The sequence below is a fragment of the Anthonomus grandis genome, chromosome 6 (assembly GCF_022605725.1).
Source record: "Anthonomus grandis grandis chromosome 6, icAntGran1.3, whole genome shotgun sequence".
NCBI lineage: Eukaryota > Metazoa > Arthropoda > Insecta > Coleoptera > Curculionidae > Anthonomus > Anthonomus grandis.
Window position 1 is genome coordinate 36,626,021 of NC_065551.1, and position 24,580 is coordinate 36,650,600.

The 24,580-nt window shown below is 34.3% G+C and overlaps 1 protein-coding gene across 5 annotated transcripts; it reads right to left on the minus strand.

The window, feature by feature from the left end:
* Nucleotides 1-99: 99 nt before the first annotated feature.
* Nucleotides 100-23,307, minus strand: LOC126737689 (open rectifier potassium channel protein 1). 5 transcript variants are annotated; one of them, XM_050442683.1, is made up of 6 exons: nt 23,183-23,307; nt 16,150-16,309; nt 4,848-5,021; nt 4,671-4,792; nt 4,382-4,616; nt 100-1,916 (listed from the first exon to the last, which is right to left on the minus strand). In XM_050442683.1, the coding sequence occupies exons 1-6, from the start codon at nt 23,264-23,266 to the stop codon at nt 499-501; spliced, it is 2,193 nt and encodes a 730-aa protein (XP_050298640.1). In that variant the 5' UTR covers nt 23,267-23,307; the 3' UTR covers nt 100-498. The 5 variants fall into 5 exon arrangements, with proteins under 5 accessions (XP_050298640.1, XP_050298641.1, XP_050298639.1 ...); XM_050442684.1 differs by lacking the exon at nt 23,183-23,307 and adding an exon at nt 20,249-20,730; XM_050442682.1 differs by lacking the exon at nt 23,183-23,307 and adding an exon at nt 16,373-16,530.
* Between the last annotated feature and the right edge of the window lie 1,273 nt (nt 23,308-24,580).

The following is a 24,580-nucleotide window of genomic DNA, read 5'->3' on the forward strand; positions in this document are numbered from 1 at the left end:
AAATTCAGAACACTGCCCAAGTGCCTTTAACCAAACTATGTCTTACTAACTAGACGAAGAAAGCTTGAAAAAATGTAGGACTTAAAATTAAACACATCATGACGTATTTTCTTAGTTTATGTAATTTACAAAATATTGATTGTAAAGACTGATAATGATTACTAAAGCTATTATAATACTGTATATACATACTTATCGGGAAGACATATTAGTCGATTTAAAGCTAAACCTAAAAACTAACTTATAAAAATAAATCACAGAGTTTGGAATGAGTAATTATAACCTTAAAAATATACAAAATTTTCTTGAGGAATTTTTTACCAATCGAATTACTAGACCAAGGAAGCTTCAGACTTCTTTTACAGTCGTTATACAATCAAAACCGAATAAAATCTTACTTTGTGCGATTGCTGTGGCTGATCACTATTGATCACAACCTGTGAATAATTATTATCCTACTGCGATCTTATCAGTTCACTCTTTTGATATTTATAAGGATCACTTATTAGTACTGCTGGTACTGTCAGTCCGATCTCTCTTTTGCAATTGTTTTTGTACTGGACTTTGCAACGTCGCGTTCAAATTAACCGGTCTCACCGAGAACCGTCTGTGAGGAGGTTCTTGCTGATTATCCACGCTGCCAAATGGAACATTTTCCTGTAGCGTCGGAGGTATATTGGTGGTCCCGTCGGAAAACAGTGAACCTCTTCGCTCGTTTTGGAATGATACCGAGGAAATTTTCCGTTTTTTCTCCTTCTTTTTTATTAATATCGGATCTAATGTTGACTCGTCGGCGGGCCTCAATGAGAACCGTCTCTGGGTTCCTAAATGCGCGTGGCCCAAATCTGGCACGAACGAGGCCCTTCTGGATGACGGTGACAATATTATTCCTTGTCGTCTACTTCTTGGGGAAATGTTGTCGGTTATTTCAGGTCCGGAGAGGGCCGAAATGGCCCTAATAAAGTCTGCTATTGAGGTTTGCTCGAGGATCTCCTCTTGGGGTGACTTGGAGAGGATCGAATCTCTACGAATGTACGGAGGAGGATCCGGTAGAGTTGTCTTGGCGGCCTCGGCAATTTTCTGCTTTTCAATATCCAACCCGCTCTCGTCGCGGGAGAGCAATCGATTTCTGATTTTCTTGAAAAGGTTCTCCGGTTTTTTGTATTCGAACACTGACTTGGCCCGCTGCCTTTTCCTGTATTCATTAATGGCTTCGTCAGCGTCAGCTCCATACCAGGTGTTTCCGTTTACAGTTTCCCTTTGCATTAGCATGCTCGGAGGTCGAATGTCGCTGATGGCCCTGCGTTTTTTGGTGATGGGATAAAACTCACTGGCCAAAATGGATTTATCAGAGAAACCGTGCACTCCGCCGCCCGTATCGCTATCGATGCGGTGCAGAGACTCCTCACTTAAAGCGTTACAAACTTTAAAGAGGAGCTCGGTTTGTTGCACCAAATCTTCATTTGACATGAATGTTTTTTCTTTATCGATCCTTTGCAGATCACTCTCGCTTTGGACGCGTTGCAAAGTGACGATCCTCGAGGCGCACTCTGACATGGCTCGTTGCCTCCGCTTGGTCTTGGGGCTTTCCACCTTGTACATGGTGAGATCGGGACAACTTTGACTACGCTCGATGGCCGAGGGGACATACTCGAACTCCCCCTTGTAAACTGGTTTAACTCGCATAAAGAGGAGTTCGTGCAACAGGCTGCGGAGTTCTCCTCGGATTTTTCTCGGGGTGTTTTTCAGGTTTTCGCTGAGCATATGCTCGATTTGTTTGATACGTTTGCTGTGCATCCCTTTGGTGATGAAACTTAGTATCATGACCACGTAGCCCATACCGCCGATAATCCAGACTAGGAGAAACAATTGGTAGACGGTGTAGAGGAAGCCGAAGCCATATGAGTCAGAGACACCTGCAAGAGAAGATGCCATTGAATGAATCAAAGGAGCTCAGGGCCGTATCTAAAGGGGGATTATTTATAACGTAAAATAAAATTGAAACGACTGGTAACTATAACTCTTTTTTTTTTTAATTTACTTTTTAAAAATTTAAAGGTGTATATGCTATAATTAGAGAAAAATATCCAGCAGCAATATACAGTACTTTTCTTTGAAGTCCCCCCCCGCCATTTATTTTTTGAACGGGTCAAAAAAAATTTTTGAAACTTGGCATAAGTAAATTGGTCTATAGATACTATTTTTCACTGTAAACTAGGTAGCTGTAAATTCCAAGATGGCGGCTGGGCGACATCTTGAGAAAAAATTTTAAATAGAAAGGGGGGTCGTGTGGTACCTCATTTTAAAGGTCTCAATGAGTACTTTATAACCCTGAAATATTAGACCCATATCTTAACTCGTTTCAAAATGGCGGTCTAATAAAAAAGTATTTTTTTTTATTTTAACGTTTTACATTTTTATGATTTTTGAATAGGTAAAAATCAGTGTACGAAAATAAATGCGTCACTATTTTATTTTGACATAAAAACGACAGTTCTAAATGTCAAAATAACACATAAGCGCCATCTTGAATAAATGCATTAAGTAGCGGGTTCTTTTCGGCTGTTACTTTTAGACAGGTCAAAACGGAGTCCACCGAGTCCATGTAATAAATATTAAAAGTACTCAATAAAACCTTTTAAATGAGGTAACACAAGATTTCTATTTAATGCATTTATTCAAGATGGCGCTTATGTGTTATTTTGACATTTAGAACTGTCGTTTTTATGTCAAAATAAAATAGTGACGCATTTATTTTCGTACACTGATTCAAAAATCATAAAAATGGAAAACGTTAAAATTTAAAAAAATACTTTTTTATTAGGTCGCCATTTTGAAACGAGTTAAGATATGGGTCTAATATTTCAGGGTTGGTTCATTGAGACCTTTAAAATGAGGTACCACACGACCCCCCTTTCTATTTAAATTTTTTTTTCAAGATGTCGCCCAGCCGCCATCTTGGAATTTACAACTACCTAGTTTACAGTGAAAAATAGTATCTATAGACCAATTTACTTATGCCAAGTTTCAAAAAATTTTTTTGACCCGTTCAAAAAATAAATGGGGGGGGGGGGGACTTCAAAGAAAAGCACTGTATGTGCACTGTAGTGCTCATTCTTTAAATTTAGCTTTTGCCCATTCCTGTAAGGTTCAGAGTATCAGAAATTGTATTGGAACAATAAAATCTATTGCAAATTTTATAAAAATATCAGCTATGCGCATTGAGATATTAAAAAATAAAATTAAAGAACATGTTCCAAATAGTAAATAGAGTAAGTTAACATCCATGTGTGAAACTCGGTGGGTGGAAAATCATGATGGACTAATTAGGTTTACTGAAGTTTTTAAACCCATTATTGAAACATTAGAAGAACTAAAACAAGTAAGAGACATCGAAACTTCTCTAAAAGCTTTGCAGTTCCTTCGAGCTATTATGACCAGTGAGTTTATTATCAGTATGTTAACAGCGTCCACTTTATTTGCTTTTATTCTACCGTTATGCAGAATTCTCCAGACTGTGGATTTTGATCTATTTAGCGCTGTTGAGCATGTGAATACTGTTATTAGTCAGGTCAGGAATATGAGACTGAATATAGATCAAGTATTCAAATTATATTTGTAAAAAATCTGAAGCTATTATAAAGTCTATAGATGATGAAGAATGCATAAAAATACCTATAGAATAATTTCACGACAGCAGAATCGTTCTAATGCCATGGTAGCTACTGCAGAGGAATATTTTCGAATCACACTTGCAATTCCTTTTTTTGATCAATTTATAGAAGAACTATCTGCAAGATTTGCAAATCACAAAAAATCACTTTCATTGTTATATTGTCTAGTACCAAATATGTGCGAAGCACACATAGTAAAAATGGAAGACTTGTTACCATATGAGGAATTTTTGGACCTAGAACTATAGTTGTGGAAACAAAAATGGATTAAGCTGCCTCAAGCAGAAAGGCCAAAAAATGCTCTTGATGCATTATCAGCACGTAATCCATCTTTGTTTCCCAATATTCATACTCTGTTGCAAATTCTGTCTACGTTACCTGTATCTACAGCCTCATCAGAACGATCATTTTCATCGCTAAGGCGTTTAAAAGACTAGAAATATTATAATTGATACCGCAGAGGTCTTAAATCGTTTTGCGAGGGAAAAGCAAAGAAATATTCAGTTGTTATTATAATTAAAATTTTTAAAATTTTAACGTTGTTAAATGTGTTTTTTAGTTTAAACTGGTAACTTCTTTTAGTAAAACCTATTTATAAATTAAAGTTTTTTTTATTCCTAATATCTCAAATGTCACCGGCCTAACCCCCCTCCAAAATTTTGATCCAGATTCGGCCCTGATTAGGAGCTAATGTTGTCTTGGCTTACCAGCAACTTTATCGCCAAATCCAATAGTAGTCAAGGAGACGAAAGAATAATAAACGGATACGTCATAGTCCCATCCTTCGAATACAGTCATAATAGTGGAGGGAAGGAATATGAAAAATGTGAATCCGGGCACCAGGTATAAGATCACTTGCCCTATTAATCCAAATCGAGCCATATCGTAGTCAATTTTCGCTTCCAATTTGGAGTTTTTCCAGCGTTGGTGCAATTTGGTAAACTACAAAAAAATTGAACTGTTTATGATGAAAACGAACTGAATATAATGAGTTACCGATTTTCCAAAGAAATCCCCAAGTGTGTAAATGACGATACCGTTCATGGGTATACCAACTAGGCCATAAAAAATCATAAAAATCCTGGTTAACATGGTGGTTGGGGCCAGATTGCCATAACCTATAGAAAATTTTAAGCTTACGCCTTACAGACTTTTATAGAATAGGTTGCTTACCTATGGTACTAACAACAGTTATCACAAAGAACAGTGAATGGTAAAAGTCCCATTTGTACGAATATGGGTCGTCGCTCATGTTGATATCCAGAGTCTTACCACAATATTGTGATAAACTGGAAAATAGGTATTTTCTTACTGAGTAGTTGCCATGAAAATGCTCCTTTAGTAGAACTGTAAAAAGCATCATATTTCAAATTAGAATAATTTTAATTGAACAAACAAAAAATACAGTTCTACCAATAAACTATATAGTAAAATGGAACATTTTAAATTAATGACAAATTAGTGTATTGACTTATCAATTTGCACCATAGTATATACGCTTTTATTAAATTGATTTGATTTATTAGTGCGAACCTGAAAATTGTTTAATATAAGGTGCTAATTTATTTATCGATCTAAAATCGATTTCTAAAAGGTTATTTGCAGGTTAAACTTACATAGAAACCATGACAGATCTATAAAAATGAACACTTACTTCAAGTTTTAGACAGAAAAAAAATATGTGATAACAATCAGTAAATATTTAAATTTGCACATGAGCGCTGAAGTGTTTTGTAAATTACCTCGAATAATGATAAACTCTGATAGAGGTCAAGTAATTAATATCACATTATGTGATCGTGTGTATTGATTTCTTCAAGTACCTGTGTATTTAATTTAATTTGTTAATAATTGTACTTTTGTAATATAGAAAAATATACCGGGGTGGCACCTCTAGAATATTCATTCACGTAATCAGTCAGTGTATATGGATTACTTACACACCTATTTTTCCACTCTATCAAAATCGACTAGGGTTCGGTTCCTGCGGTCGTCAATTAACTTTTTCTTATTTTTTAATAAAAACTGAATATTTTATTTTTTTCTAATTTTTTTGATTTTTAAATTATACATAACAAAATATAGGGGAGAGGTCCCTATTTTGGACCGGCTCTTAAATTGGACCATCGCCTTTATCCGAATATAAACTGTGCCAGGCGCCATTTGTTGGCCGGTAGATATAGCTTATATATTTGCTAGCCACAGCCCAAAACAAGAGATCTGTACAGTTCGGATAATTGGGGAAATAACATGTATTATGTTTTCGTGCTGGCTGATGTAATTTTGCTGTTAGCTTCTTAGGGATTTATTTTTTTACTGGTGAGTAGCTTTGTCATCTGCCTATGTATACATTTAAAACATGTTGTCACCTATTATTTCGCCTAATAGTTTGCCTGTTTTTCACGACAAAACCGTTTTAAAAACGACTATTTTGAAGTGAGGTTATAGTATCCTAAATTGAACCACTTAATAATTCTTATTTTGGACCGGTTCAAATGAAGCATTTGTTTATCCTCAAGGTAAATATGTCACAACGTGGAAAATATGGAAAATGGAACGAGGAAGATATGAAACAAGCCTTAATTGCCCATCAAAATGGACGTATAGGTTTAAACGAAATAGCTAGAAGGTATAAAATACCGAAGGCAACTTTAAAACGCAGAATTGACGACAAAATCAAACATGTTCATAGAAGTGAAAAAAAAATTGGACGAGCCGCAGATCTTCCACCAGAAAATAAGGAAGAGATAGTAAAGCTTAGAACATTGAAAGGCTAGAAGTAGCATGCCGTGGAACTATGGGCAGGTTTGTTTGCTTGCAACATCTCTGATGCAATGATGCCAAGTGCTTATAGAGAAATGGCAAAAATCACTTTATAATATCATAAAAATTTTCAGTTGTTTCCAAAGGCACAAAACAATACTACTGCTCCCCTTTAATAAAATATCAAGCATTTTTTAAAAATAAATTTGATAAGATACTCTATATCGAAGTCAATATAAGTTAAGTAAATGAAAATAAAGTACGAAGAAACGAGAAAACGGTAATGGCATCGCAACGCCGCTCGATCGCATTGTTGATGTCACAGATACAAGCACTCTTTACCAGTGACGTCGTCAACAAATATTTACCTGATAATTTTTTATTAATTAATAATTAAAGAGTTTGAGTATAAGTAATATTACCATTTATGAGCTATTTATGTGTTTTTTTTAATGAACTTCATTAGAGGAAGGTCCTAATGAAAGGCAGCATTTTTGTCAAAGCATTTTTATGGAAATTAAATATTTTATTAATATAATATTATAGATTTCTTTATAAATCATGTTTTAAGACACACATTTTTAACATTTTGCAAAATTTTCAGGCCTTTCAATGTTCTAAGTAGTAAAGCATGTTCTAGAGCTTGAGAGAAGTCTGTTTAGAATCACTCGTAGTGATTTAAGGAAACTCGCATACGATGTCGCCGAAGCGAATGGAATTCCGCACACGTTTAAAAATGGACGAGCGGGCAAAAAGTGGTATTATTGTTTTATGTCTAGACACAAAGAGCTATCGCTTCGCCAGCCGGAGGCAACTTCAGCGGCGAGGGCCGTAGGGTTCAGCAAGGAAAAAGTTGAAGCTTTTTTTAATTGCCTCACTGCTCTTTACGATAAACATAAGTCCGTCGGAGATATATAATGTCGATGAGACCGGCCTTTCTACAGTCCAGAGACCGCAAAAAATAATTGGACAGAAGGGTAAGCATCAAATAGGATCTCTTACAAGCGGAGAACATGGAGTAAACACGATGCATGTGTTTGCTGCATTAATGCTGCTGGTATGTAAGTCCCACCGATGCTTATATTCAAGCGACTAAGATTCAAAGATGAACTCAACGAAGGCGCACCTCCAGAAACAGCAGGATGACGAGTGAATTATTCGCAAAATTGCTGAGGCATTTCATTATATTTGCGAAGCCATCTAAAAATAACAAAATACTTTTTATAATGGATGGACATACGACCCATACAAAAAATTTAGAAGCCATAACTTTAGCAAGGGATAATGGAATCATCATGTTGTCACTACCAGCACACACTCCGCACAGGTTGCAACCCTGTGACGTCTCATTCTTTAAGCCCTTTAGTTTATATTACAATCAAGCAGCAGATAAATGGCTTCGTGCGCCAAAATATTACGCAATTTCAGGTATCAAGATTACTGGGAGAAGCATCTGCAAAAGCTGCATCAGTGGGAAATGCTATAAGCGGATTTGCGAAATGCGGCATATGCCCTTTAGATCAAAATATGTTTGATGACAGTGATTTTGTTTGCCTTTTCAATGTGAACATCTAGCCTACAAATGCGCCAAAAGACAACATTACCTCTTCTGTAAACGAAATGTCCCAGAGTACTTCTACTAACATCAACAGCCTATCCCAACATGCCTCCATATCCTCAGATATCGCCCCAAAAAAGGAAATCCATTTCTAAAATATCTCCTCTACCAATTTTAAAGCGAAAATCGCGCACAGCAGCTTCCAATTCTATGACAATAATAACTAGTAGCCCTTACAAGGATGCCCTTGAAGAAAAACAACATAAGAAAGTGGCACCTTCTCAAACCGTTAAAAAGGTATTTTCTTCTTCAAATGCGACCTTCAAGGGACATCTAAATCTGATAAGGGAAAACGCCGTTTACCGCAAAAGTCATCAAGTGAATCGGAATTGGAAGACGAAGAGTGCCTTTGCCTCGTTTGCCTTTCTCCATTTTTGCAATCTGGTCCAGGGGAAGAGTGGATACGCTGTGTTTTGTGTAAGAAGTGGGCACAATTAAAGTGCACCACTGGTCGCAATACTGAGTTCTATGAATGTATAAACTGCGAGTCTGACAGTGACTGATTTTTTTCATTTATATACTCAATATTTTAGACCTATATATATATATTAGTAAATTAATCTCAGAATTACATTTAGTTTTGTACTGTATTTGAATAGTTTAATAAACGTTTTTTCATTTAAAATTAAAAAAAACATAGACATGGTCCAATTTAGGGAACTTGCGGTTCAAAATAGGAAACCAGTATCCTAAATTGGACCAATGACTCTATTTTGATTTGTTTTTTTTTTGCTAACCACAGGAACAGGTTTTAGCCTGTTTTGGAAGCTCTATACATTTATAACAGGCCTAAAGTTATGTACAATTTTTTTGTTACAATTTGGTTTACAAAATTTCATTTTATAGAGGTATTTTGTTAGGTGGTCCAATATAGAGACCTTTCCCCTATGACCTACCTTTGGTTTTATTAAGTTTAATACGAGGGCGGGTCAATAAGTCCGTGACTTTTTGGATAAAAGACAGGTTTTTATATAAAAAGTTATTTTATTTTCCAACATAGTCTCCTTTGAGTTCCATACACTTAGTTCAACGTTTCTCCAATTTTTTTATCCCTTCGGAAAAATATGATTTGTCGAGGTCATCAAAATAGGCATTCGTTTGAGAGATGATTTCGTCGTTGGAGTCAAATCTCTTTCCGCCGAGCCATTTCTTTAAGTTTGGGAATAGGAAATAGTCACTGGGGGCTAAATCTGGAGAATAGGGCGGATGAGGAATTAATTCATAACCTAATTCATGGATTTTTGCCATGGAAACTGCACATGTGTGGACCCTTGCATTGTCCTGGTGGAAAAGAACTTTTGTTTTGGCCAAATGTGGTCTTTTTTCTTTCAGCTCCTCATTGAATCTATCCAATAAGTTGGTATAATATTCTCCATTGATTGTTTTCCCCTATTGAAGATAGTCAATGTGGATTATACCGCGTGCATCTCAAAAAACGGTCGCCATGACTTTATTGGCTGACAAACCCACCTTTGCCTTCTTGGGCGCCGATTCACCCCGAGAAATCCACTGTTTTGACTGCTGTTTGGGTCTCCGGCGTGTTGTGGTGGATCCACGTTTCGTCCACGGTGACGAAACGACGCAAAAATTCGTCCATATTGCGGTGGAATAACGCCAAACACTCCTGGGAAATTGTCACAAGGTTGCGTTTGTGGTCGATTGTGAGCAAACGCGGCACCCATCTTGCGGAAAGCTATCTCATACCCAAATGACCATTCAAAATTAAAATGTGTGAGATGCCTATGGCTTCCACAATCTCTCTCACTTTCAATCTTCGATCGGCTAAAACCATATCGTGAATTTTTTCGATTGTTTTTGATGTAGAGACCTCGACTGGACGTCCAGAATGTTCGGCATCTTCCGTGCTTGTACAGCCACATCGAAATTCAGTAAACCACTTCTTTACCATGGAAATGGATGGTGCAGAGTCCCCATAATATTTATCAAGCTTAGCCTTGGTTTGAGTGATGGTTTTTTTCCGTGAAAAATAATGCTTAATGAGCACACGAAATTCACTTTTTTCCATTTACTTGTCAAAACGAGTGGTAATCTGCTATCAACAGCTGTCAAACACAAACTAAATGACGCAGCTTGTTTAAATTTTGACAGGCGTCAACTGACAGTTCTCTGTTGACAGGAGCAGAGTTGCCATTTCCATTAAAGGGCGGGAAATTCAAAAAGTCACGGACTTATTGACCCGCCCTCGTATTTGTTGGCGACGAACGCCTTTTTAGCCCCAGTGGTAAGACTTTGGACTATGAACCCTACTACATAAGTTCGATCCCTGTAGTTGCCAATTTAATTTTTTTGTTTAGTTTTTATCTTTAAAATTAAAAAAAAATCATAATATATTTTTATTTTTTTTTTAGTCCTAACACTTATAAAAGATTAAGGTAAAATGCAAATCCTATACATACAGTCTCCCTCTACTTCTTAATAGAATGTAAATAAATAATAATTAATAAAGGTTTTTTTTTCATAGACTCAAATCTTTTTATCCCCTGATGAACGCCGTTGTGTCCGAAACATGTCGGGAATTATAAAAACTGAAAGATGTTTAATAAATAAGTGGAGGAAGACTGAAGGATTTTCATTTTACCTTAATCTACGACTCCACTGCGACTATGGATTATTTCTTTACTACTTACAAAAGATGTTTATAAATAAAGTAAATGTATTATTTTATGAACAAATTATATAACAGCCATGGATAAAAGAGGTATAAGCAAGACGAACAACATCTAAAGTGTAAAAAGAACCTCTTCTAATGGTACACGGTGAACTAGATTACGAATCTTGAAACGTTTGATCCTCAATGTCGTTTATGGAATGTCCTTAAATGGTTTACAAGAATTTTACACATGGCTATAAGCGTTATTTAGTGAGATGTTTAGAAATTTATTATGTTGTTAAACGTCTGGTACTGATGTCTTAATATGGTTATATTAGATAGAAATTAATAAATCATTTAAAGGTTTTTTTTTTCATTAGGACAAATTGTATAAAGTTGATCTACTAGCCCACTATAGTTTTTTAAATTCCATTCAAATTTTATATATACGGATTTTAAGGACTACCTCGAAACAATTCATAAATGCGGTTACCGTTGACGATCGAACGTAAATTGAATCTAGAGTTCGTTTAATTGACTAATTGAATAGCCGCACATTTGTTTAGAAATGTTTTATCTTCTTGAGGGAGTAAACATTTCCATTGTAATTGTCATACGAGGAAGTTTTTACGCAAATATGTAAATAATTAAGTGCGCAAATAAACAAAAAATGCCTGATGGTGATAACAGACATGCTTTTAAATTTTAAAATACCTATAACAGTGGCTTCGTTCAACGGTTTTTTTTTTGGGAAATACCATATTTTGTAAAATGCCATGACACTTTTGATATGCTTGTTTTGAAATATTTCACTTTTCTAGTATGTCACGACTTAGAAAAATAGTAGTTAGTTTATCATGATAGTTTACTACTTTTGCTAATACTACCTTATTGCAGATACTAATAGGGTATACATATACAGGGTGGCCATTTGAAAACGAAACAGAGCCTATTTTGGGTCCCTCAGAACATTTGCGAAAAATTCCTCGGACCCGTCACTTTTTGATTCAAGGGGGAACCATTTTTTTGGTAGTTTCGCCCCCCTGAGGGCAAAGCCCCAAAATTTTAAATGGAACAGGGGGTCGGGATTATAACCCTAAAGTTTTAAATCGTTACTATTTGCCTATTCGATACAGGGGCTAATAAAAGTTACAAAAACATTTTAGCACTTAAATAAATATAAAAAAATTTGTTTTCCTACATTGTAAACCGTACTTTCTGTTTTTTTTTTTTTAATACCCGTAGGTATCTAGGCCAATTCTGCAAGGGAACTCTTGGTTATTGTTGAGACTGTTATTATAGCAACATTTTGAAGTTTAATAGTGGTTGTCAATTACTGCTGTCAGATCATAGTGTGTCAAACAAATAGCCCTTTAAAGTTAGTTAGTTACAACATTGAGTGTGATAATGGTTTATTCACTTGCTGAAAGAGTTGAAATAATTTCTCTTTTCTTTGCGAACAATGAAAATGCTAATAGAACTGCCCAGCTCTTTAAGACCCTAATCGACAGGTCCATCGCAAGTACATTTTGGAATTAGTTCAAAAATTAAGGGAAACTGGGTCTGTGGCTAATAAAAAGTACGAAATGGATAATCCAGTGGTGAATGAAGCTCAGAAGTAGCTATTTTAGGCCATATTGTGCAAGATCCTACACTGAGCACAAAGAAGTTATCAACCGTGTCTGGTATTAAGAAAAGCAGCAAAAAAAACAAGTTTCATCCGTACAAAATGCATCTCGTACAAGAACTAAACGATGACGATTTTGATAGGCGAGTACAATTTTGTGAAACTATATCTGAACAAGCCGCTAACGATCCACACTTTCTATTTAATGTATGTTTTTCTGAAGAATGCTCCTTTTTCCTAAACGGTACTGTGAATTGTCACAACTGTCGCTATTGGGCTGATTCAAATCCCAGAATATTTCGTGAAGTGCATACATAACATCCTGAAAAAATTAAATGTTTGGGCTGGCATTTTTGGTAAACATATCGTAGGCCCCTTTTTTTACCTGGCAATTTAACAGGAGAGATGTACCTGGAGTTATTAAAAAATACAATTCATCCAGCATTAGTGGAGATACTAGAAAATAACAACGAGTACTTGGAAAATCGTCTAGTATTTCAGCAAGATGGGGCGCCACCCCACTATGCTGCAAGGGTTCGTCAATAGTTGGACCAAACGTTTTCAGGACAATGGATTGGAAGAAGATGAGCCATTGAATAGCCTCTTCGTTCCCCGGACTTAAGCCCGTTAGATTTTTTTTTATGGGGCCATTTAAAAACTAAAATTTATGCTAGTCAGCCAACATCGCTAGACCATTTGCGACAAAGAATAATTGATGAATGTCGTCAAATCACCCCAGAAATTTTGCAAAATGTACGGGAAAGGTTTGAACAAAACCTATATTATTGTATGGAAGTCGAAGGCCAACATTTTGAACATTTACTTGATTGATTTTATCTTTAAGCCCTTTATTTAAAATTATACTTTTTAACATTTTTTTGTAACTTTTATTAGCCCCTGTATCGACTAGGCAAATAGTAACGATTTAAAACTTTAGGGTTATAATCCACATAAAAATACCTTCCAAATAAGGTATCACTCGACCCCCCGTTCTATTTAAAATTTTGGGGGCCCTTGTCACCCCCGCTAAGGCTTTGCCCTCAGGGGGGCGAAACTACCAAAAAAATGGTTCCCCCTTGAATCAAAAATTGACAGGTCCGAGGATTTTTTCGCAAATGTTCTGAGGGACCCAAAATAGGCTCTGCTTCGTTTTCAAATGGCCACCCTGTATACCCTCGTCCTGATGTAGTACCTCCAGGTTTGTTATAATGTTGCAGTTTTATATTCTCTCGACCTGTACACGTTGTTTTCAATAAATTATTTTCAACTGTAATATTTTCTAAATCTTGGAAGGTCAGCTGTTTAACTCCAATATCCGATATTACGAGCCATAGGCCAGTATATTACCTAAACTTAGCCACCATTCCTAAGTTATCTAAAAAAATTGTCACTGTAAAGTCCAGTGCAACGATATATTAGAATGGTCCACCCGTCAAAACACCAGCATTCCACCTGCCAAACAATGTCATCCACCTTCTATTTACATTGTTTGAGAAGTAAAATGCTGGTGTTTTGACGGGTGACCATTCTAATATATCGTTGCACTGGACTTTATCTTTATCGATTTTATTGTCTTGAAGGAACAATATGGGCTACTCAGATGAAAATCTACTGCTCTTAATTATCGTTGATTATCTGTCTGAGGTTTTGGATTGTTTGGGTAAGGTGTATGCAGTACACAGAGTGATTGACGCCCAATGGCACATTAGCCATATATGGAAAACGGAACGTAACATTTTTCTGAAAATTTGTCAAGGTGTCAGAATAATTTTGTTAATTATGACTCTAAATGAAAACCCGATTATGAATGTATTAACATATTTTATTGCGTATCCACGAGCTTTAATTAGAAGTGCTAAGGATGATTTAGGTTTGTCTCATTATTCAACTAAAAAAATATTAGCCAATCATAAAATGCATCCGTACAAGTTCGCCAAAGTTCAGGCTTTAACCACAAGACTATCACAGAAGGGTGGAATTCTGTAAAAACATTTTGATCCATATTGATAAAGACTAAACATCCGGGCCAATTTTTTAGAAATTTTAAGAAGTGTTATAAGTAATTTTTTGAAAAATCTGCCATCGCAAGATGATCGTACTTGTACTGTCGAGATAGTGTAACAAGAGAACTGTGCGACATGTTTGATGATAGATGGTTTAGGCCTATGGGACCATGAGATTGGCCGGCGAGATCGCCAGATCTGACACCCCTTGATTTTTATTTGTGGGGGTAATATAAAGAAAAGGGTGTACACAACTGTTTTGAACAGCTAAATGAAAGCGAAATTAGCGAGTCATTTATAAAATTTCCTATAATAATACTTTTTTTTGTTATTTTTACGTATAACTAACGAAGTATTTTGTAGTATAAATAAGCTTTTTATATCCATTGGTTGTAAATCTAGATACAATATGTTAAAGTTTCTACCTGTTCTTGCTATGATTTCAGCACATTGTCCATTGAAAATAATAGGCTCATCAAAACTTTATTTGAGTAGTTAATGATATTGTTTCTATTTTTTTTAAATTAAGTTTATTATAAAACATAATGGTAATACTATAACTAAAACTACATTTTCATAGTTGTCTAAGTAATTTACAAAATAAAATTGAAAGTATTTTAGCTGTCTATTAGAATAAAAAATTTAATATAAGGGGGTGAATATAAAAAATAGACTTTTCTCCATTTTAGTAAATGAAGAATTTTTATTCATTTGTCTATATAAGCAGCAATGCTGCAGTGCTGAAAATATTTTAGACCGATGGAGCATTATCGGTTTTTTCCATATACGGCTAACATACCATCGGTCGTCAATCACACTGTATACCGACTTCTCTAAGGCCTTCGACATGGCCAATCATACTATTTTAATTCAGAAATTGGAAACTGCTGATATTGGCAGTAGTATGTTGATGTGGATTCAGAATTACCTTAAAGATTGCACTCGAATAGTAATGGTATACAATTTCAAATCTAGAAGAAATCACTGCATCCTCAGGGATTCTCTTTTGTTTAATGTCTTTATCAACGACATTTCTAAGTGTTTTCTTTACTCAAGATTTTTAAGTGCTTTATGCCTGTGTCACCTCTTTATGAATGCTACCGACTGCAGGTTGATTTAGAAAGACTGGAGCTGTGGTGTCAATGTAATACCATGAAATTGCAAACATTTAAGTGCCACTTTCTCAAAGAAGAAAAACAATTTGATATTCCTGTATAAAATCAATAATTCCTCAGTGAAATGCCCTCTATTACTAGAAGGCACCTCTTAGAGGGACTATCTTTTGGAGATAACACTGATAAAATGATATCCAAGGATGTTAGGATTTGTAAAGCGTTGTACTGTAGATTTTGTAAGACAAATAAATTGTTTCTTAATAAGGCCTATTATTAAATACTGTACCTCTATATAGAATCCCGCTTATACTTGTCATATTCATAGAATTGAACAGGTACCTTTAAGTTTAATATTAAACCTCTAAAGGGTTTTCTTTATGACGATAGATCTCTTCACTTACTGTTCCAACAAAGCAAACGAGATATGTTCAAACTTTTAATCAACCCTATAAACGCACTAATCTGGGCCTAAACTGATTCATTTCAAGATCCTCCTAAATTACCGAATTCTGTTCCTATAGATATTGACCTCTTCAGGATGCCTTGCATTGGTGAGTTTAATAACTGAAAGTGTTCCTTGAAAAATGTTGATTAAGTTCATATTCAGTTTTCGTAAATATAATCCATTGTGATAAGGATTATGTATATATTTTATAGCTTATGTTTTGAATGCCCTGTAAATGCCCTTCTAATGTACCTTATTATAGTAATTGAATGAATGAATGAATGAATACTTACTTTCTAATTTTTTTCGTTCTTCCTGCTCCGCTACCGCGATCCTATGTTCCTCCTTGGCCTCCACATAAAAGAAAATGGCCGCCCCAGCTAACAAATACATGACGTATAAACACAGTAGCACTAGCCATTGTTTCTTTGACATCCTGTGATGCCTCTTGATCTAAAAATCGTCGATAATGTTAAAATAGATTTTCGAAATGCACCGTCATAATGATGATCGCACTTTAAAAGGTTCCTCTGGTTCGCTATCGGAAGAGATCGAGAGACGATTGTTTATAATTAAAAGTGGCTGCTTTTCACCATCGTCACTTAACATTTTTTTTGTTGTTGTTTTAAACTGTTGTCAAGCTATGGTGAGATATGAATAATGACAAATTTCGAGAGAATAGGAAAATCACTTGAGAATATCTTATCGGGATTCGGTGTGGCGGGAGAAGTAATTGAAAAAAAGGGCCTTATCTATCTATATTTTTATGACTTTATGTAACAACTTTCACTAAAAAACAATGATTTTAATCAGTCCAAAAAGGGATTCCAAAATTATCATATCAAGTGAATATCTTGGGTTCTAGTCGTCAAAATTTAAAAGTTACTGATTTTTTAACTATTCTGAAGACCTTTTTAGTCATATTTGAAGAAATTACTGAAACCTATCAACGGAAAGTCATGATATTGAGATTTTTATTCCTTGGGTGCCTATAAGAAGTAAGAAACCTTGTCTCTAGTTGACAAGTGAATATCTTGTATTGCAGTGATTAAAATTATTTATTTATGGACTACTCTGAAGAGTTTTTTACTTATTTTTGAAGAAATGACTAAAATCCATGAACCACAAGTCATGATAATGGAATTCTTATTCCAGAAGTGCTTATATGAAACAAAAGACTTTGTCTCTCCTTGACAATTAAGTACCTATCTTGGGTTCTATTGGTTAAAATTTAAAACTTTTTAATGTAATTACTCTGAAATATTATTAGAACCAGTTGATTCAAGGAAATCCCTTTTTTGGCTTATATTTCGACTTAGATTTAACGATCCTCAGGGCTTATATACAGGGTGATTTAAAATTGAGTGCAAAGATTTCAAGGGCGTATTTACCAGCCAAAAATAAGAACTTTTTTCATATAAACGTATGTCCTAACTTGCTTCGTTTTCTAGATACAAAGTGTAAAAGTTTTTTTATAAAATCGGATTTTTATCTATTATTCAAAATTCTTTTAGCCGATTTAAATAAAATTTGGTAGGCTTATATGTCGTCATAAAATGTCGTAGCTTGTAGATACTCATCAGAGCTATAGAAGGCTCTATCAGCAAGTAATTTTTTTACTGAGGCAGCAAAGAGTTTTTCATTTAGAGCTTTAATATTATTAGGAAGTTTATTAAAAAAGCTTGGGGCATAATAAGTAGTTGAGATACGAGATTTATTGAGTCTTAGAAAGTGCATTTCCAGGAAATCTACTTGTCGAGTGCTGTGAGTATGAATTTCTGATCTCTGGGTATATTTTTATCTAAATTATTTTTTGTATATATTAGACATTCAAAGATATACCGTGATGGAAGTGTAAGAATTTTAAGTTTTTTGAAAGAGTCTCTCACATCGGCCCTGAAACGCAGACCCTCGACAACCCTCAGAGCATTTCTCTGCAGTTTAAAGATTCTCCTAGCTTGAGGTGCATGACCCCAAGCCAAGAGACCATAACTGCAGGTGGGCTGTATTAGCGCATGGTAAACCATTAAGAAAACATCCTTATTTACTGTGCCTTTTAAGCGTTTTAAAAGAAATATTTGTTTTGCCAATTTATTTGCAATGAACTCCACATGCTTATCAAATATCATAGTAGGATCTAAGTGAACACCCAAGAATCTCACCTCCTCCGAACTCTTAACATTGGTACCCTCTGAATTTCTCAAACAGAATAGGACTTCCTCCGTTTTGTTGACATATAGGCTAAGTCTATTTGCACTGAACCACTTGCCCAAATCTGACTTCACCTCCACCAGCATCAGCTCCAGTTCTTGCAAACTAGTACTCCTGCAAAGAGCTGTAGTGTCGTCAGCAAACAGCAGCAGCCTAGACTCAATTGACTTGTCGATATCATTGACATAAATAATAAAGAGGAGTGGCCCCAAAATAGAACCCTGTGACACCCCATGAGTTATTTTGCATTCTTCTGATAAAGCTCCACCCGAACAGGTTTTCTGTACACGTCCAACAAGATAAGTTTCAAGAAGTGATAAACTGGGCGGGATCAGACCATAAAGTTTAAGCTTGCTCAGAAAGATCCTATGGGATATGCAGTCGAAGGCCTTTGAAAGGTCACAGAAAATTGCCCCAACATGGGATCCCATTTCAAAGCCCTCAACCACATATATCAGAAGATCCAGTATAGCCTTAACAGTCGATTGCTTTTTCCTAAACCCATACTGAAAGTTTTTGAGGATTTAATTTTGTTCAAATAGATATAAAGTTGATTTTTTAAAAGTAGCTCAAAAACCTTCGATAATATTGGAATCAAAGGTACTGGACGGTAATTATTCAAGTCATCTCCTTTTTTAAATGTTGGTATGATCTTTTGAATTTTAAAGCCACTTGGGTAGAGGCCTTCCCTTATACATAAATTTAAAAGCTTTGTTAAAGGATATATTAAATGCTCTTTTTATTGTTTTAGAAGAGGGACATTCATTCCATATACATATAATGTTCTCTAGAATATTTATTTTTTAAATTACTTATAGCATCTCTAACTTGTATATACGTCACTTCACTAAAAGAAAACCCTCCCACAGGGATACCCGACAGGCAGGCCTGATCCATAAATGATTCAGCAGGGACCGTGGCCAGTGGAATCTTCTTGAGAGTTTCCTCAGCTATACCTGAAAAAAATGTATTGAACTCGGACGCAGTAAGGCCCACGGGCTGCTCACTATTCACCTTCTTTCTTTGGCCATTTACAATCTGCCGAGCAGCTTTCATTCTATTATCAGCCTGTAGTATATATTGAGAGTTTGCCACCCTTTTTGCAGATATAATTTCTTCCCTATACCTTCTTCTAAAGATTTTGACCTGTTCTGCAAGTTCTAGACATTTATTATTGCTATACAAGGAGTTTAAGAAATGCAAGGTTTCGCGCATTTACTTTAAATGATCATTAAACCAAGAGACAAACATTTACAGTGTTTGTAAATTGTGATTATTTTATTTAGTATTTGTGAAATTGTATCTTGGGTGTTATTTTTTTAATATTTTAGATAAGGATTTTAATTTGCAATGAAAAACTTTAATAATTTTTAAGTCAATTAATTTTTTAATATGTATTTATCTACTTGTGACGATTGTAAGAAATTTTTTTTTCATAAGCATGAATAAACTTTACTTTACTTTACTTTACTTAAAGGCCCTCCTTTGGTGGGAATAAAATAGATTTATTAATTCCAGTGGCGTTTCAGGGGGCCTCCTACTCGATACTTATAGGTAAAATTATGGTACGCCACCGCTTTTTTGACAATTTGTTTTATTTTTTTATATTAAGCGGTCAATAATGTAACTTTCTTGCCTCTTGACCCTTACTCGTATCGAGCTTTGTTTCCAGGAAAAAAATTAAAATCTGTGCCTGGCTGGCCCTATTAAAACAAATAATACATTCGCATCGATTATTGACATTCATCTAATTTCTTTTCGAAATTTAACTTTGCCTAAGTAACAGATACATACAAAAGCAGATTTTCATAACAAAAAAAAAATAACTTTTACACTCTGTATCTAGAAAACGAAACGAGTTCGAGAGAAAAACTTCTTATTTTTGGCTGGTAAATACACTGTTGAAAATTAATTAAAATATTATTTTTTATTGCGTTTCTTTTATTAATAAGCGCACTTCTAAAATATGTGAAATATGAAACAAGAACAATGAATGCTTCTTATATATATTGAGTACATAATTCAGGGAATGACTTTTTAAACAATATGCCGAAAATTAAATAATTTTCACTTGTCAAATTTACCATTTAGAGAAAAGCTAACACACTCCTTAAAAATATAAATTTCTTAAAATATGCTAGTACATATCAGGGGGGCAGTATGCTTAACCCCGCACCTTACCTGATATTTTACTATATACAAAAATTCACCAACACGTTGATCCTAAAAAGTCCGACCACCAACTGATGATGACAAAAATGATTTTTTCCACTGATCAACACGTATTATCATCATCATTCTTTCATCATCACTATTCATTATCAACAAATAATGGGCACTGTTACGAAAAATTTGAAATTCTAGAGGCGCGGTCTCGATTATCCTCTAATTTATGTCAATGGTCCGCGGCTCAATATCAATCAAACTATATACGAATACAAACCAGAAAGGTACACAAAAACCGAATAATTTTTTAAACAAATGTACTTGAAACACTCGAGTGATTAGCAAGAATAAACCAAGAGTTTTTTTTTTTTTTTAATAAATTTTCATAGATATTTATTTTGTCGAGTGGTGTCGCCACCGGGGCGACGATGGGGTACTAAACCGCACTTTAATGGTTTCATTTATCCTTCTCTCTAATAATACAATATCGAGGAGGGAACTAAATAGTTGCTTGTTGATAACAAACTGTAAATTACTATAGCACTTATAGTTTAAGTTGAGGTGTAGATTAGTCGGGCAATTTCAAATTGCGAAGCGGTGTGTAGTACCGTTGCTTTCATTAATTTTTAAATTAATATTGTTCGCATCTTGTGGTTGGTTATTGTCGCTTGTTTGGTACAGTTATTACATTTTAAATTTATTGAGATTATAATATTTTTTGGGTCCTCGAACTATCAATTATTGTTATTAAGAAAATATTACAACTTCAGGTTTGGTGGTGAAATATTTGGAGCTTTAATAACACCAATAATTTGGAAACTCAAACTGTGTTCAAAAACTCTGCGATTTGAACTCTTGTTAATATTATGGTGAATATGATTTTTATTTTACGATAATTAGTTACTTATTATATTGGGTATTACGTCACTTATAGCAAAAATCAATTTAGAAATTTTTATCTCACACGCTCAACAATTGAAAAGAAGAAGAAAATAGACTTATTCACGTATTTAAAAGAAATATTAAATCTGTAACGATACCGTTCGATATACTTAATTTAATTTAAGTTCAATAAGTTTTAAATAAAATAATTTACTTGAGGATTTTTTATATACCTAGGAGCTGAGGTTCAATCTATTAATCTCTGAGCTCTTATTATAAACAATGGTAATGTTTTGGAAAACTATGCATTGATCCATTAAGCTTGTGTGCATCGAGTGTTTTAATTCACACCTAACCAAAAGATAAAAACGCTATCATATATTAAAATCGGCAAAAATATAAATAGAGGGATCAATTTCAAATTTTAAGTTTGTCGCAATTAACATGCATAATCGAACATGTACGTAAAATTGCAGATTTAAAGCTTTCATTTAAAAAATAAATAATTTCGTTATTTTAAATGTGAAGTAGCAGCAAGTAGGAGTCACCAATATCGAAAATCTGTGATATAACCTAAATACAATAAATTATTCCAATAAATGGTTGCATATAATCTATATATTGATTTTGTCGCACATATATTCCAAGAAATCTTATGTCCAATTTAGTCATCAATATATCTGTTATATATTGATAAGATTTCAAAAATGACAATCAAATATGCTAAATGTATAATATAATCAGTCTCTGATCATTCTGGGAACATTCCGTCATGGTTCTAACATTGTTTGTAAATTTTTTGATAAAACGTTTGAAATATTCTGTCGTTTCTTGTTCCACAAGCCAAGGTACCAAATACTCAATATTTGCTGTTTTTATTCAACCATTTTAATCATTTATTTTGAATAAGCAACAATCAGTAAAAAAACGTTTTTGCATTAATCCTACCCTTGCTCCCCCCACCCGCCCCACACAGCTTACCAGTAAGGAATTCTTTTGAAAAATCATTGTTTTCCAAAATAATACGCACGAATAATAGCTGGTTAATTAAGTCGTTAATATCTAATCTAATAACACAATTTATTTATTAAAATTTGATATAACTATATATTTATATATTAATACATATTTTATACAAAAACAGTGCTCTTAGATCGGATATTATGGACAAAAAACGGTGATTTTTCAAAAGAATTACTTACCGGGTAAATGTTTGGGGTGGGTGGGGGGGTAAGAGTTTTGTTGATAAAAAACAATGTTTTTGCAGAAAATATAACTATATTCAATATTTAATTTAATAACACTCTTTATTTAAATTTGTTATAATTTTATAAATAAATATTTAGTATAAAAACAGCACTTATTAGATTGAATAATATGGACGAAAAACGGTGATTTTTCAGATGAATTTCACCAAATATTTAAGGTCTAATAGTCGAGTTTAAAAACTAGATATGTAAATCCCATATCAATTTTTTTAAATGTCAAAATTTTGTAAACAGAATCGTATATGATATACGTACATTCTACAATTTAATTAATATACTTTGACTAAAAAATCGTTGAATAAATTTATATTTAACGATAATAATATAGAATGTATTCTTTGGGAGGGATATACATTGTACACAGTCTAAGTCTTAGATATGGAGGGTTAATAGTGCCTCTTTGGCATAAAACGTCTATGTATGAACGCAGTTTTTCATATAATGTCTATCGTTTGTACAAACTACTTTCTTTTAAATCAAAATCTTCAATCAATTAATTAGGTAAAATTAGTGTTGCCGAATTTTATGGTTTGGTGCTAAATTTTCTTGTAGGGCAAGAGAACCCCTTACTTATCACTTTAATTATTGTGTAATTTACGTAATGTATATACCTATTAAAGTAAGAATATTTTTATTGCTTTCCAGCTTCTTTTTGCACTTATATGTATAAATAATGTTTTGGTCGTTTTGTGTGTACTTAATAATCCTTTCCTTTTTATTACTAATGCAAATAATTATTATAATGTCACACGTGAACATATTGTGCCACTAAGAAAGCAAAATGATATACAATACCAACTCTTCTAGAAAACTCCATAATTCTATCCGCCATGGTACTTTGTGAGTAAAGTCTCCTCTTCCGTGCCAGACACACTGCACTCATGTTAAAATTGTAACCAAAAATTCCACCTTAAAACTCGACGTTTTCAACTGTTATTTTGGAATGTGTGCTGCATCTGAAACCCCGCTTTGGCCCGTTTCTTGGCCCAATTTCAAATAATCAAGGTAAATATCCCCCCTATATATGTGTATATAGAATCGGGAAAGTTAAAAATATCAAGACTTTTTTTGAGCTAATTGATGGGACCAACTGGGGGCATAAATTTAATAACTAAAAAAATGCCATAACTATTAGCCAAAATGTAAGTATATAAACAATAAAATATGCGATGATCGTCCTGTCGCCTAAAAGGTCCCTCGAAGTTCAAGGATGTCCCGGATGACCGTCACACTTTCCGCCAAAAATGGCCACAATAAGCCGCCTGACCCCTACATAATATGTAAGAAAAGGTAATTTCTATGTATGTAAAACATTAGGTAATACCCGCAAAATTGCTCATTCATACCCGCGAAGAATATCAACTAAGCCTGCGGACGATGCGAGGTGGTTTTTTTTTATTGCTTCTATGTCATTACCAGATTTAAAATGGGTTTCCTGGTCGAATTCTACTGAAAAAACGACATGATTTTGATGTTATTTGACGTAAAACCAAAATTCCAAGATTTATTATTTGTAGGGGACAATCGCTTTAATTGCGCTAAATAATTTGAATGTATGGTCATGTTGTTTGCTCGTTAATTAACGTCAAATTTCAGGCATATTTTATTTTAAATAAAGATGTGGATCAGCTGGGCCACGTACGAACTTGACCTTTTTTTTTTTTAATTGAAAAATACTCAAATTTGTGTTTTATTATTACTCCAGATAGCACAGACCTTCCAGTGCATATCCATGAAATGTCCAAGTACATTACAGAGTATCCGGTAACCTGTACGGATATCCAGTGGATATACCATTTTCGGCATGACTAATGATATTTATTAAAAGATGTTGTTTGTTCCAGGGGACCTTCGTATATGGATACGTCATTACATTTGATAATTATTTATCAAACCAAACCGCAAAAGAAAAATTGAGACAATTCAACAAGTCCTATAATCTCATACATACATATATCTGCTTAGAATTAAGTAGGGTGCTTTAAGGAAAAACTAAGTTGGTAGTGGTCAAGAGATGAAAGCAATATATATATATGAAAAAATCTACTTTTACAAAAATAATACATGGAACGAAAACTTATCTTTTAATTTTACTCTTTTCACTACAGAAGCTATCCATAAAGCTATACACTCAATAAGAACAAATGCGCAAGTTACGGATAATATACCTGTTTCCATGTTAAAGTTATATAGCTCC